Source organism: Sitophilus oryzae, unplaced genomic scaffold, assembly GCF_002938485.1.
Source record: "Sitophilus oryzae breed Bouriz unplaced genomic scaffold, Soryzae_2.0 scaffold_465_pilon_pilon, whole genome shotgun sequence".
Lineage (NCBI taxonomy): Eukaryota > Metazoa > Arthropoda > Insecta > Coleoptera > Curculionidae > Sitophilus > Sitophilus oryzae.
In genome coordinates this window covers 2,594,034-2,608,171 of record NW_022147046.1, presented here as the reverse complement: position 1 = coordinate 2,608,171, position 14,138 = coordinate 2,594,034, and the positions used below count along the sequence as shown (strand labels likewise).

Here is a 14,138-nt window from a genome sequence, read left to right as displayed (position 1 = left end):
GGAAATTGTAGAGAGAAACAAGCCCTATAACATAGGATACAACATTTTAATGAATAGTGCTTTCCATAAAATCAATAAAATTAAAAATAAACGAAATAATATACATGTACTGATTTCTTTCGAAAATCGACAACTATGAACCCTTCCCGGACACAAACGGTACATTGTGAGACAGAAAATTATAGAGAGAAACAAGCACTATAACATAGGATACAACATTTTAATGAACAGTGCTTTCCATAAAATCAATAAAATGAAAAATATACGAAATAATATAGATGTACTGATTTCTTTCGAAAATCGACAACTATGAAACTATGATCCCTTCCCCGACACAAACGGTACCTTGTGAAACAGGAAATTTTAGAGACAAACAAGCCCTATACAGGGGCGCAGATACGGGAGGGATAGTAGGGGTAATGGGGGTTATTACTCCTCCCAAAAAGAAATTAATTAATAAGATAGAATTTGGTATAAAATAAAATTTTTACACATTAACAGAATATCCAAACCAATCCAAGTAGATTTATTTTTTTTTCCACAGTTACAATACCTTCCAGCAAACATTTAATTCAAATTTAGTATTTTTTTGAATATTCACACTACCCCTCCTAGACTCAATCTCTAGATGCGCCACTGAATGATGCTACTCTTACACCCGTATTCATAGTCATTCGCCGGCGAGGCGTTGAAAAATCTCCCAGTCGCACCGCCAGCGAACTTTCGGCGAAGCGAACGATATCAATTTTGAATGCATAGACGATATCCTCGCCGTCGCCGCGCTGGCAACTCGCTATGACTCGTGTGGCGATTTGAGCAAGCGCATTTAATTTGTTTATGTGTTTTTCCGTCCACGGCACGCGACGATTTTTAAACCAGAGCGCGGTACTGATCCCAAAACGTTTTTCTTGTTATTATTGTTTGTTGTCTTTTTGCAATGGCGGTAAAATATTCGGCAAGTGATAAGGAACAATTTATTAAAATGTTGATAAACTATCCTATTATAGAAGATAAAAGGACTGATTCCTATAATATTGAGAAGAAGAAAAAAGCATGGGATAAAATTACGTTAGAGTATAATGAGGTAGCTACAGAAAAGGTAAATATAAAATTTATGTTGTGTAGCTATAATATTCTTTGATATAGGATTTATTATTATGGTTTGAGATAATTATGCATTAAAGTAGATTATATATCTTTTAAACAGGAAATAGAAAGAAATATTTTTAGTAGCTACATTTAAAAAATTCTGTTTATTTTAGAGAACAGTAATCCAGTTAAAAAGATTATGGGATAAAATAAAAAGAAGCAGGAAAAGTGCGTTAGCTGAAGAGAGGCGTGAAGTGATGGCCACAGGAGGCGGGCCGTCTAAACCACTACCACCTTATTCACAACCCGAAGTAGATGCCCTGATACCTCATCTCGATTATGAAGTTAATATTGAAGATGATTCTGATGGCATAAATTTAAAAAATACAGAAGGTAAACTTTCTATACTTTGTTAATCATCAAAACAATTGCTATTTTTATTTGTTTCAGTTGTACGGTCATCAGAAGAGGCAACTGCTTCAACGGTATCAGTCACCTCTTACGTCTTAGTGCCAGAAACCCCAACATTATCCACTCCATTAAACCCAAGTGCTGTTAAAGGTAATATTCTACGATTATAGGACCTAGCAAATATTTTTAAATTAATTATTGTCACAGTCTCGCGCCCCCCTAAAAAAAAGGAAGATCATCTTGATCAGTTGACCAAGGCAAGGTTAGGCCTAGTTGAAAAGGAAGAATCATATATGAAAGAACTTCATGATATCCGTATGGAGGAGGCGAAATATAAGGCGGCGGCTGCCAAGTTCGTAATGTTACAAGAAGAGGCAAAATGGAAGAAAAGTAGAGATGAATAAATAAACGATTAATTTAATAATTAATAAATGATTAACAAGTAATAGTTTTATTTTCAATAGTATGTACCTAATAGTAGATATAGATTTTTAATCAAAATAATTATGAACTATATGGTTTCTCATCACATTACCTAAACCTAAATTTCCTTCACGAAAAATAATTTCTGGAACATCATCGTCGATCTGTAGAGGTTCGTCTATGATGTCACGGTAAGTAATGGAAATATTATGAAGAATAGCACAAGCTACGATAATATAACAGGAAGTGGAGATCTTGGTAGCAAGTCCCCGACTCAAACAAGGAAATCGGCGCTTTAAAACACCAAATAATCGTTCTACGGTATTTCTTGTCTGAATATGTGCTTGGTTGTATCGCCTTTCTCCTGGAGTACGTACTTGTCTAAATGGAGTCAGCAAGTAAGGTAAACATGGATATCCCGCATCACCAAGCAAATATCCAGGAAGTTCTCTTCGTTGAAACTTTCCCTTTAAGGAACTCCTTTGAAAAATGTAACTGTCATGGTAACTTCCTGGATATCGTGAAACAATATCTAATATTTGTAAATTAGGACCTGAAGTTGCTTGTACGTTAATAGAAAAGTATCGTTTTCTATTTCGGAACAGTTCGGCAACATCTCCTCCTGGACTCTTGATAGTGATATGTGTGCAATCGACACACCCTGTGACATTTGGAAAGTTAGCAATTGTACTAAATTGCCGTTGCATTTCCGGAATATCCTCATTAAGTGGAAATGTGATATATGTTCTAGAGTGTGCTGCAAGTCTTCTGGTGATTCTTGTCACAACTCGGCTTACAGTACTTTGGCTGAGTCCTTTCAAGTCTCCACAGACAATCTACAAACATATAATTATATTATTATAAAAGTGTGGCTTTTTTATTTTGTTAATTTTCACCTGAAAACTTCCGCTAGCGTAAAAACGCAACGTTAAAAGTAATCCTATCAATGTGGGTACCGGCAATCCTCTGTTAGTCATGGGTTCACGGACATGTACCATTGGTAATAGAATATCACGCACCACCTCTTTCCTAAATCTAAATCGTTTTTTAAATTGGATTTCACTGTAAAATTCAAAAGGGTTTTCCATATCTCGAATATACCTAAAATAATCAACGAAATAAATAATATCAAATTCAAAGGTTTTCTGCAACCAATTTACCTCCGATGTATATGAAAATCTATGTCCAAAATATCCCTGTGGGCATTATATAATAGATCTAAATCACGTTCCATTGTTAAATCGAATTATTATGAAAAATAAAACAAAATTTAAATTATTTACTAATCTGGCGGTCGCTCGGAGATAGTACTGACCATCTCCAACGAATCGCTAACGCCGCGCCAAAATTTCAGTGAATGCGCATGTGTGTCATTGTTGGCGAACGACTCTGCATGACAAATATGCGTGGGAGATTGGCGAACCGCTGGCGGCGCGCCAGCGATCGTTTATGAATACCAGTGTTACTGTTCTTACTTCTGAAGTTATTTTGAAGTTTCTATAATGTTTATATTAGCAATTATTGAAGTTTAAATATGTTATCTTATTATTCAGTATAACATTGCTGAATGTATTAGTTATATTTTTTTGTGTTATGTTTTTACAGGTATTTGCATCTTTAATTGAAAATGTTAAGTTTTTTTTTCTAATTTAGTTAAGTTGGTTTCGCGAAGTTGGTTGATGTTTGATGTAATTTTTAAGCAACCTGTGTGTTTTCTTTTTTTTTTTTCGCTTGTGTTCATGTTTACTTTCTCATGACTTAAATAATTTTATATTATTTTTATTTAAAACTCAATTTTTTATCGGTTTTACTTTTGAGAACCATCCCTTACTTGTTAATTGACGAACTCCACAATCATTGAACGAAAATATTTTAGTAGGGTTCTGGAAACTCGAATTAATACCACCAATTAGGGTTTAGATCTTTTTGGGCATCACAGAAAAAAAAGAAAGTCCTTTGATACTTTTTAGCGGTCGAAATCAAACTCTTCTAAATAAGTAATAATGATGCTATTTCTTATTGTTCTTGCTTCTTTTCTCTTTTGAAGTTCCTATAATATTTATTATGTTATGTTTTGATAGATATTTGCATTTTTAATTCAATATTTTAGGACTTTTGTCTCAAATTCAGTTAAGTTGGTTTATATTGTTTGATGTGAAATTTAAGTTACCTTTCCTTTTTTCTTTACTTGAGTTCATGTTTGTGTTCATGTTAATTTTTCATGACTGATTACTTAAGAATTTGATATTATTTTCATTAAAAATCTCAATTTTTTATCCTTTTTACTTTGAAAAACAATCCCTTGCTTTCTGATTGATGAACTGCACCACCATTGAATAAAAATTAGTCAGTACCGAAAAAACGGGAAATCCCGGTTCCTAAAGCTGTGTATAAATATGTCGAGACGAGTGCGAGAGACACCCGAGAAGAGTCAACCTCAAGCGGATTTGAGGTTGACTCGTCATATTGGGACGGGGTCTGAGCTTCGAGCCCATTTTTATATAAAAATAAATATTCTTTCCTTTATTTGTAATAATGTTAATAATGCATCCTAACTAGAAAGATGCAATTTTGTCTTCTCTAAAATAGTATAGGTAAGTTAGCTAAAGTAGGTAAATCTCATATACAAAGATTTATTAGTGATTTCTTTTATAAAAACATGAAAATTTTATGAAAAATGAATAAACGTAATGAACTTTTCGTCGAGTTATTAACGGCTCAAACGTAAATTATGCGCTATTTCTGCTGAACGGAATTAAAGATGTAAAACAAGCTTCTTTACATATAGGATACATAGAAGATAAGAGAGGCAAATCGAGTGTGTTGAAAAAAAGGTGGCCATGCTCTCAGAAGTTCCTTACGGTACTCTCATAAATAAAGGGAATCGACAAAGAAAGGAACGATTCGATATAGAAAAATCCAGAAATTTGAAATATCCAGACTACTAAGAAACTTAATTTATGGCAAATATGAAAATAATAAAGTTCCCGCCATAGAAATAATTAAAAAAAAACTCTCCGAGCTTTAAAAAAACCCTGTTCAGAAAGCACATTACGGCGAAGGTTTAAAAAACTGGGAATTAGATTTAAAATTATATACCTACATAATAATATTTTAAAAATTATTAATAAGCGTGTTGCAATGATGGAAAGCCATAGAATAATAATGTAGCGAATTGAATACCTTGAAAAAATATACAACTTTAGAAATGAAGAAATGCAGATATATTATTTACAATATATGTTAGTTATTGGCATTTAAATGTAGATTTAAATTAATAATTTAAATCTTAATTACTTAAATTTCTAATTTTTTAAATAAATAAAGTCGAATTAGGCCTTATCTTACAGCGCTTTCAAATGAAACGGAGCGTCCGCGACTTCGAGCAAGTACCATGAGCTTATATGAACAATTTCACCTGGGTCGCGTATGCTCCGTCCGGATGAGCTATCTTGAAAAAACATCCGTGCGGACGCTCTGCGCGTACGGTCCGCTCCATCTGAAAGCGCTGTTACTCTATTTAAAAATTTTATAGATATACAAACCACATACAAAATATATTATTGAATAAAATAATTAAAGACTCAAAAAAACGGCACTTGCAGAAGGCTCCGCCGCCGCGCCGGTCGACTGGGCAGGGACTCTGCTCGAGGCTAAATCGCTCGGCTCGAGGCTATAATATGACGAATTCCGCTTGAGGTTGACTCGTCTCGTCCTCGTCTCGGCATATTAGTACGCCTTTTGGAAAGAATTTGCTATAGCCTCGTTTCATACTCGTTTCGGGTTTGTCTCGTACTTGCCTCGGCATATTTATACGCGGCTTAAGAGACACGGCGCCGAAATTCCCCGTTCCGAAAAACAGCCCCGGTTCCGGAAATCCTAATGCCTATGCTAATTGAAGTAGTAAACTATTTTTGTTTTTTGTTGTAATTTTAAAGATTGGAAAATTTGAGGTTATTACTCTTATTAGAAAATATATTTTTTTTCTTTTTAAAAATCCAATATTTAATATAATTTTTTTGTTATGAAAAAGTAAATAAAAAAAGTTAATTTGTAATGCTAAAGATTGGAATGATAGGTTTTTTAGAAAATGTTTTAATTTTTTTAATATAATCCAATATTTAATATATATTTTTTTGTTATAAAAAAAGTTAAAAATGTAAAAAGTTCACCGCAGTTGGTAGGATTCGAACCTACGCTCCCAGAGGGAATCTGATTTCTAGTCAGACGCCTTAACCGCTCGGCCACAACTGCTGAATGAAAGAATTTTCTTATATGTTGTACAATTCCTAAAGTGCTAGCTCAGAAGTAATGGTAATATTAAAAATACACAATTTTTGTTATTGTGTAATTTTTTAAAATTTATTTCTCAGATTTATCTAGCACTAATTTTAGCTAATCAAAATAATGCGTAATGTATTAGAAAATAATCTAGAATAATCTATATTAGATAAAATCAATAATCAGCTTTCCAACCCTTTTTTCCAAATGATGACCCCTTATCTTTTTATTCAAAGCCTTTAATAAATTTTATAGTAGGGACTTATTTGAATGGCGTATTAATACAGTTTCCTGTTTTTAAATTTGCTGAACTATTTTATTTAATTAAATGCTGTGTCGACTTAAATCTTGAAAATTTAACTCACTTACCTACTTGAATTGGGAGTGGATAGGTAGGTAAATAAGCATTAATAATTATTATAATAATAATTGAATTCTCCAGAAGTCAGTTATCCTCGCAACATGCAACATAGTGATAAAAATATTAAACTTGAGAAGATAGCTAAAAAAACTCTTGTTTTGCCCCTTGGGGCCGATAACAAATTTATTTACCGTAACGTGGAAAAAAAATTGAATTGTAATAAATTTCTTCATTGGCGGGAAAAATACAAATTGACTTATGCATGCTTAATATAAAGGATATAAATATGACTTACAAATGCTTATTGTAATATACAGGGTCGTGTTTCAAAAAACATGTGCCATCTCTCGAGATTCCTGACGTAAATATAAAATTAATTTTTCATATCAACATAGGTTCGATTCTGCTTTGATCGTAGATATAGTGTGTTATTAAAGCCTTAATAATTTTTCGAATGAGTTTAAGTACTTTTAGCCGTTTCGAATGAAATTTTGTGGGTAAAAGTTACTATAAATGCGACATATTCACCAGGGACGTGCATATTGATTCTCACTGGAATATTTAAAAAAACATGTACGCCACTGACTTCCTTTTCTCTTGTTAGCGAAATCAGAGTACCTAAACCGACGAGTAGCGACAGTCCCGTTTTCAATTTTCTTTGCGGCTGCGCGAAATAAGTAGGTTATCTGTCATACGAAGAAGCGAAGTTGCCACTGTTGCAATTTATCAAATATCTCTATATACTTTATTTCAAGTATACCTTAGGCAACGAATCGTTTTTTTAATTATTTATTAGCAGTAAGATATTTTATACATTCAAATTTAGAAATAAGGATAAAACAAAACAAAAAAGATATGTATAAAACTTTATAATTAATTCCACAATGCAAATTGTGAGCAGTGTATACCATGTTTATAGGACCACTTCATAAGTTGAGCAGTTAAATACGTAGTCTATCTCTCAAACACGTCAAAAGAGAGAGAAAGAAAATTTGGTCCCGCCACATCAAAAGAGCCGACGGTTTCTGTCGCTACTCGGCGATCTACGTACTCTGGCGAAATAGTGTAAGCAGTTTAATGCCGATTAAAAATTGTCTCTTGATATTTCGGCCTCCTTGATGAAATAAACGCAATTTTATTAATTTGCTTTGATCCAATAAGTCTAATAGCAACCTTTTTTTTAATAATTTATTTATAAAAATTATGGGTTAACTTGCTAATGTTTTAAATAAGTACTCACTGATTTCTCATCAAAAAATATGAAAAAAGTTCCTATAAATATGGTTATGGAAATGCATAGTTTTAGACTTACAGGAAATGCATAGTTTTAGACTTTTTAAAATTAGATTTTTTGTAATTATCTTAAAAACCATTTTTTTATTTGAAATTGCTGTAGGTTGGGCTAATAGTAATAATATTTAATAATAAATTATGTAAAATATATAATTTAGTAATTTTATCTTAATTTTATTAATTTTAATTAATAAAATTGCGTTTATCTCATCAAGGAGGCCGAATTCGACAAAATATCAAGAAATAACTTTTAATTGGCGTTAAACGGCCTACACAATTTTGATCTCAAAAGTAAGAAGTCAATAGCGCACATATCTTTTTTTTGAAAAATAGTTCAGTGTTAACCCATATGCACGTCTCTGGTAAATTTATCGACACTTTTTTAGCATTAAAATATGTAGAACTTAGTTATAGTAACTTTAACCCTCAAAATTTCATTCGAATCACTAAAAGTACTTGGAAGAAAATTATAATAAATCGAAAGATTATTAAGACTTTAACACCCTGTAGATACGAAACAAAGCAGAATCGGACCTATGTTGATATGAAAAATAAATCTTATTTTTACGTGAGAAATCTCCCCACGAGAGATGGCACATGTTTTTTTGAAACACTCTGTATGTATATAGATTTTAGTACTTATAATTTTATTATGGTATATTTTATCTACAGAGAGTATCTTTAAAATTTTGTTTCGCCCAATGATCAGTCTAATTCGTCTATTTTTTTCATGAATTAAAATTTCTGAGAAACTTGAAAGGAAAAATGGAAAAAAGGAGGTTTATAATATTTGTTTAAAATTGTTGGGCATGCTGTTAAAAAGTATTATTAATATTAGACAATTAATAACATAATAACCCATTAAAAAATCTACTACCGAAGCAGACATTTTTTTAAACAGTAAAAAAATTGCAGGTTACTTACTGATGCAGATAGCGGTCACTCGACTGCCCATTCCCCAACTGGTACCGATGGACCTAAATCTATGTCTCCTTTGATGGGAAGCAGCCCTTCCATGGTCGGAGGGATGATGTATAACGATGTAGAGATGTTAGAAGCAAGCCACAGGTATTTTTTAAATAATAAGATATATTTCCTGTAACGAATATTTTAAATTATTGGCGCAATGTTAATTATTAAATTCACAGTGGCGGATCTAGGCGTGGGCAAGGTCGACACCTGCCCACGACGCAGGGCACGAGGAGCGCCGCAGAGGCGCCAAAATGTGTCCGAAATCAATAGGTAAAAACTCTAATCACGCACCGCATGCACACATTCTCCTCTTAGTATTTTGGGAATTTTTTTTAAAGGAACATCGAAAATGTAAACACTGCTTAGCAGATGCCAATGCTTTCGATCGCGGAGGCATCTAAATTGCTGAATTCATTACAGAGTTTCTTAGCTGAGTTTAGAGACAAAGTCGACGATTGCTTTAAAGAAGCAAAGATCCTTGCAGAGGCAAGCAATATTCAGCCTGTTCTCCCAGAAAAACGGACAAGAAAAGTAAAAAGATTTTTCGATGAAAACGCTGATGAGCAAATTGGTACATTAACCCAAGAACAACAACTCAAGATTCACATTTTCAAATCATTGGATAAAATAAATGAGCAATTTTCCTGGAGGTTTAATGCTATGGAACGTGTTGTCGAAGATTTTTATTTCCTTTCTGGAAAGTCACCGACATCATTACCACTAGAAGAAATAAAAAAAAACATGCTGCAGATCTAGCAATTAAATATGCTAACGACTTGGATGCAACAGAGCTATATCTTGAACTGGAAAATTTCAAGAATCACGCAAGCTTGTTGCTTCCAAACTTGGAGGCAGCTACCTGTTTAGATATTCTTAAAATGCTAGAAAAATATTGCTTAATTCCGAATTATCCGAACTTGCAGACCGAACTGCGAATATTTGTGACCATGCCAATCACTTCTATGTCATGTGAGCGATCGTTTAGTAAACTTAAATTAATTAAAGATTTTAGGCCTTCAACTATGACATAGGAGAGACTGACTGACTTGGGAATATTAAGCATTGTGATTAAGCATAGAGTATGAAATAGCCGAAAAAAGGGGCGGGGGGTAAGGTTAGGTTAGAGGGGGGTTAACACATTTTTTGAATTGTGGGGGCGCCAAATTTTGTCTTTGCCCACGACGTATTTTTCCCTAGATCCGCCACTGAAATTTATAATATACTGCTGCTGAAACTTTATAAAGTATATTTATAAAAATATATCTCGTGTTTCATTGAATATGACATGGCCAGATATAGTTTTACATCGCTTGACTTTTACAGTCATAGGCTACTGGTTAAAAACTAGAAAAATATACGGTTTAAAACTAAATCTTAAATAACTTAAACATTAAAAATGAATTGAAAAATATTTTCACTAGTGAAATAAAAAAGTGGGTTTCCATTTGAAAAATGACAGCTACGGCCAATATTATATGACATTCAAACCAAAGAATATACCTAGCTAGAAAAAGAATGGACTCTGCCATACTGAAAAATGGTCCTACAGAAGTGGCGCCATCTATTGAGTAGGGCTTGTCTTAAATGGATCGAAGCGCGGGCTTTTTAAATGAGCGTTTTTGTTGAATTTTACTCTAAAATAATTAAATTTGATTATTAAATCTTATTTTTTACACAAATTCAACAATACTAATAAAAAGTATTGTTGTGATGTGTAAAAAATAAGATTTAACAGTATAATTTATAGGGGAAAGTGGGGTAAGTTGACGAAGCGGGTAAAATGACGAATGTCGATAAAATCATTATAACGTAATATATTTCCATTCGCATAGGAAGCGCCATCTCGTTAGTGTACCCTGAAGTAACTCAAATAGTTTGGAAAGGCTTGGACGGCGTGCTTTTCTGTTAGAACTGATTTGTGGATTTCACGTGTGTCGGTAAACATTTTCGTACAGTGTTTTTAAGGTTTACAGTGTTCCAAATTAAGGTAAGACCGAAATAAAATATTACATATAAAAAACTAGGTATATATGCATGTTATGCTAAAAAAGTTTGCATAAACAAAGCTATTTATTAAATATTTTCTCATGGAACATTAAACATAACCTCTAGGGGCAAGATGGCCCGGGTAAGTTGACGAGTTCGTCATCTTACCCTACTGATCGTCATTTTACCCCATTATTTAATTTATTACAGCTCCGAATGGAGAAATAAGTATTTCGTAAAATGTTGTGCTCTTTTTAGATGCCTCGAATATACCAAAGAAAGACAAACAGACGTGCGTGGGATGAAAATGCTATGATTGCGGCTGTGCATGAAGTATTAGATGGAAAATCTTGCAATGGTGTGGCTTCTCTATACGACATCCCAGAACCGACTCTGCGCAGGTATGTGAAAAAAATGAAAAATGATCTGCAACTACCGATGCATGGAGGGAGATATTCTACTACGTTTAATTTAAACCAGAGCCAGGCACTAGTAAATTATATTACCTTGATCGACAAAAGAGGTTTTGGATTGACAGCCATACAACTAAGGAAGTTAGCCTATGACTTTGCTGAAGAACAAGGAATAACACATCGTTTTAACAAGGAACGGAAACTAGCAGGAAAGGATTGGTTATCTAATTTCATTAAAGATAATAAAATAAGTCTAAGAACTGCTGAGGCCACTTCAGTTGCGCGTTTAATGTCTTTTAACAAGCCCGCTGTCCAAAAGTTCTTTGACATTCTACGCGAAGTTCTGGAAAAATACAAATTTAGTCCCGACAGAATCTACAACGCCGACGAAAGTGGCCTGTCGTCTGTTCCGTGCAAACTACCAAAAGTTTTAAGTCCAGTCGGGACTAGAAGAGTAGCTAAAGCTGTTTCGGCCGAACGAGGCAAAAATACTACTGTTGTGTGCGCAGTTAATGCAGTTGGCAACTATGTCCCTCCTTATTTTATATTTGGTCGCATTCGTATGAAGGAAGAATTACTCTATGGTGCTCCAATAGGTTCGGATGGCACTGCACAAAAAAATGGATGGATGTGCACTGAAATTTTTGTTAAATACTTACACCATTTTTCCAAATATGCTCATTCATCGCCGGAAACCCCTGTTCTTCTTATGGTAGACAATCACTCTTCTCACATATCTTTACCTGCAATCAACTATTGTAGGCAAAAGGGGATAATCATGATTGGATTCCCACCACATACAACACACAGGTTACAACCGCTTGATGTATCATTTTTTGGCCCGCTGAAGTCGTTTTTTAGCCGAGAATGCGACAATCATCTCGTAAATCACCCTGGGCAGCTAATTGGGGACAAACATATTTGTCAGCTATTTGGAAAAGCATATAATAGGGCCGCAACGGTATCAAATGCTGTGAACGGCTTTAAAAAATGCGGTCTTCAACCTTTTGACCCTTTTGTATTTGGCGACGACGATTTTGTAATGGCTGAAACAACTGAAAGGGCACCGCATCAACCACCCGTTTATCAAAATTCCGATAATGAATCTGATGATGATATTCCTCTAATAAATTTTGTGAAACCCCAAAAGGATATTGAGAAAAAATCAACAATAAATATGACTTCAAATTCCCCAACAAGTGAAATAGTTTCAAGCACACCTCGTCATTTCGAAAAAGTAACGCAAGTAAAAAGAAATCTGTTTAGGGCGGAAAATAAAGAAAATGAGCCAATTCCTGGAACGAGTCAAACCGATAATAAACTGAATGAAGTGACACTTCAAAAAATTCGACCTTTTCCAAAAGCCGAAAGGGGGGGAAATTGTAAAAGGAAGAAGTTGACAGCTAGTGTAATAACCAGTACACCCATTAAAGAACAGTTGGAGGATAAGGAATATCAGATAAGACAAAGAGAAGAAAAGAAACGAAAAATTATAGAAAAAAAAAGTCAAAAAATCCCTAAGAAGCTAAAAGAATCAACAATTGCTTCCAAAAAAGAGAAAGTAATGCCACTGACCCCTCCCAAGAAAACTAAAGAATCTATTTTCTGCCCTGGTTGTGATGAATTATACCAGGATCCCCCAGTGGAGGACTGGATTAGTTGCAGCAATTGCCAGTATTGGTGGCACGAAGCTTGCAGCAACTACAATGGTGTAAGTGAGTTCGTTTGTGATTACTGCTAAATCCATTATGTTAGTCAACTTACCCCATTATGTTAGTCATCTTACCCTTTAGTGGGGGTAAGATGACAGATTTGCAGTATATTAAAAAACATGTTTTGTTCAGTTTAAAATAATTTGTTTATTTTTAAATATATGTGTTTTTTATAGTAAAATGTGTGTGTTAATCAAAATAGAATACAACACTCTCGTAACTTGAAAATTTAAATAAAAAAATCTATATTTTGCTTAACATCGCCAACTTACCCCACTTTCCCCTACAATTATTAAATAAAATTAAAGCCAAACATGTGAAATATCATTTATTATTTAAAGTTCTTATTTATAAGTCAAATATTTAAGCATCCTTTATTATAATAAAACAAGACCAACGTAATACGCCCAAAGTTTTGTAAATGGAGTAAATATAAATAGGTACTTAAATGATGGCAAATATAAAAGACTTACATTATATTTTTAGGGTCACAAACAAAAGGAATTGTCTAATTAAAACACATATAACAAATTATAGTTTGAAAAACGTTTTGATAATCATTTATTTGATAATATCAGAGTACGTAGATCGCCGAGTAGCGACAGAAACCGTCGGCTCTTTTGATGTGGTGGGACCAAATTTTCTTTCTCTCTCTTTTGACGTGTTTGACAGATAGACTATGTATTTAACTGCTCAACTTATGAAGTGGTCCTATAAACATGGTATACACTTCTCACAGTTTGAAGTGGAATTAATTATAAAGTTTTATACATATCTTTTTTGTTTTGTTTTATCCTTATTTCTAAATTTGAATGTATAAAATATCTTACTGCTAATAAATAATTATAAAAACGATTCGTTGCCTGAGGTATACTTGAAATAAAGTATATAGAGATATTTGATAAATGGCAACAGTGGCAACTTCGCTTCTTCGTATGACAGATAACCTACTTATTTCGCGCAGCCGCAAAGAAAACTGAAAACGGGACTGTCGCTACTCGTCGGTTTAGGTACTCTGATAATATTATGATTGGCGCTATGACAACGACAATATTTTTTGAGAATTTGACAATAATATGACAATGGCCGTTGGAAACTATGGAAACTACAAAAAAAAATTCTGATTTAACGCCATCTGGCAATAACTAGTAGCAACTTCTTAACCTAAAAATTAATTGCACTACCACCTAGTGGCTA

The 14,138-nt window shown here is 33.6% G+C and overlaps 4 protein-coding genes and 1 non-coding gene across 6 annotated transcripts in view; 3 read left to right on the top strand and 2 right to left on the bottom strand.

Annotated features, from left to right (window-relative positions):
• Positions 1-14,138, top strand: part of LOC115885881 (JNK-interacting protein 1) — a 35,911-nt gene that overhangs the window by 15,442 nt on the left and 6,331 nt on the right. The window contains exon 5 of the mRNA XM_030904918.1: positions 8,774-8,926. Coding sequence (XP_030760778.1) covers positions 8,774-8,926 — 153 coding nt within the window. The remainder of the gene's footprint in view (positions 1-8,773; positions 8,927-14,138) is intronic.
• LOC115885884 (myb/SANT-like DNA-binding domain-containing protein 3) lies at positions 661-1,939 on the top strand. Its single transcript, XM_030904923.1, has 4 exons — positions 661-1,099; positions 1,263-1,482; positions 1,540-1,650; positions 1,708-1,939. The coding sequence occupies exons 1-4, from the start codon at positions 938-940 to the stop codon at positions 1,902-1,904; spliced, it is 690 nt and encodes a 229-aa protein (XP_030760783.1). The 5' UTR covers positions 661-937; the 3' UTR covers positions 1,905-1,939.
• LOC115885882 (putative nuclease HARBI1) lies at positions 1,983-3,379 on the bottom strand. Of its 2 annotated transcripts, XM_030904920.1 has the most exons (4): positions 3,239-3,379; positions 3,084-3,141; positions 2,820-3,024; positions 1,983-2,759 (listed from the first exon to the last, which is right to left on the bottom strand). In XM_030904920.1, exons 3-4 carry the CDS (start codon positions 3,009-3,011, stop codon positions 1,992-1,994), a joined length of 960 nt encoding a protein of 319 aa, XP_030760780.1. In that variant the 5' UTR covers positions 3,012-3,024; positions 3,084-3,141; positions 3,239-3,379; the 3' UTR covers positions 1,983-1,991. The 2 variants fall into 2 exon arrangements, with proteins under 2 accessions (XP_030760780.1, XP_030760779.1); XM_030904919.1 differs by having other exon boundaries at positions 3,084-3,379.
• Positions 6,096-6,177, bottom strand: Trnas-aga. Its single transcript has one exon. It is a non-coding gene; the product is annotated as a tRNA-Ser (tRNA).
• On the top strand, positions 10,582-13,221 carry LOC115885878. The gene is made up of 2 exons (XM_030904914.1): positions 10,582-10,817; positions 11,075-13,221. Exon 2 carries the CDS (start codon positions 11,075-11,077, stop codon positions 12,968-12,970), a length of 1,896 nt encoding a protein of 631 aa, XP_030760774.1. The 5' UTR covers positions 10,582-10,817; the 3' UTR covers positions 12,971-13,221.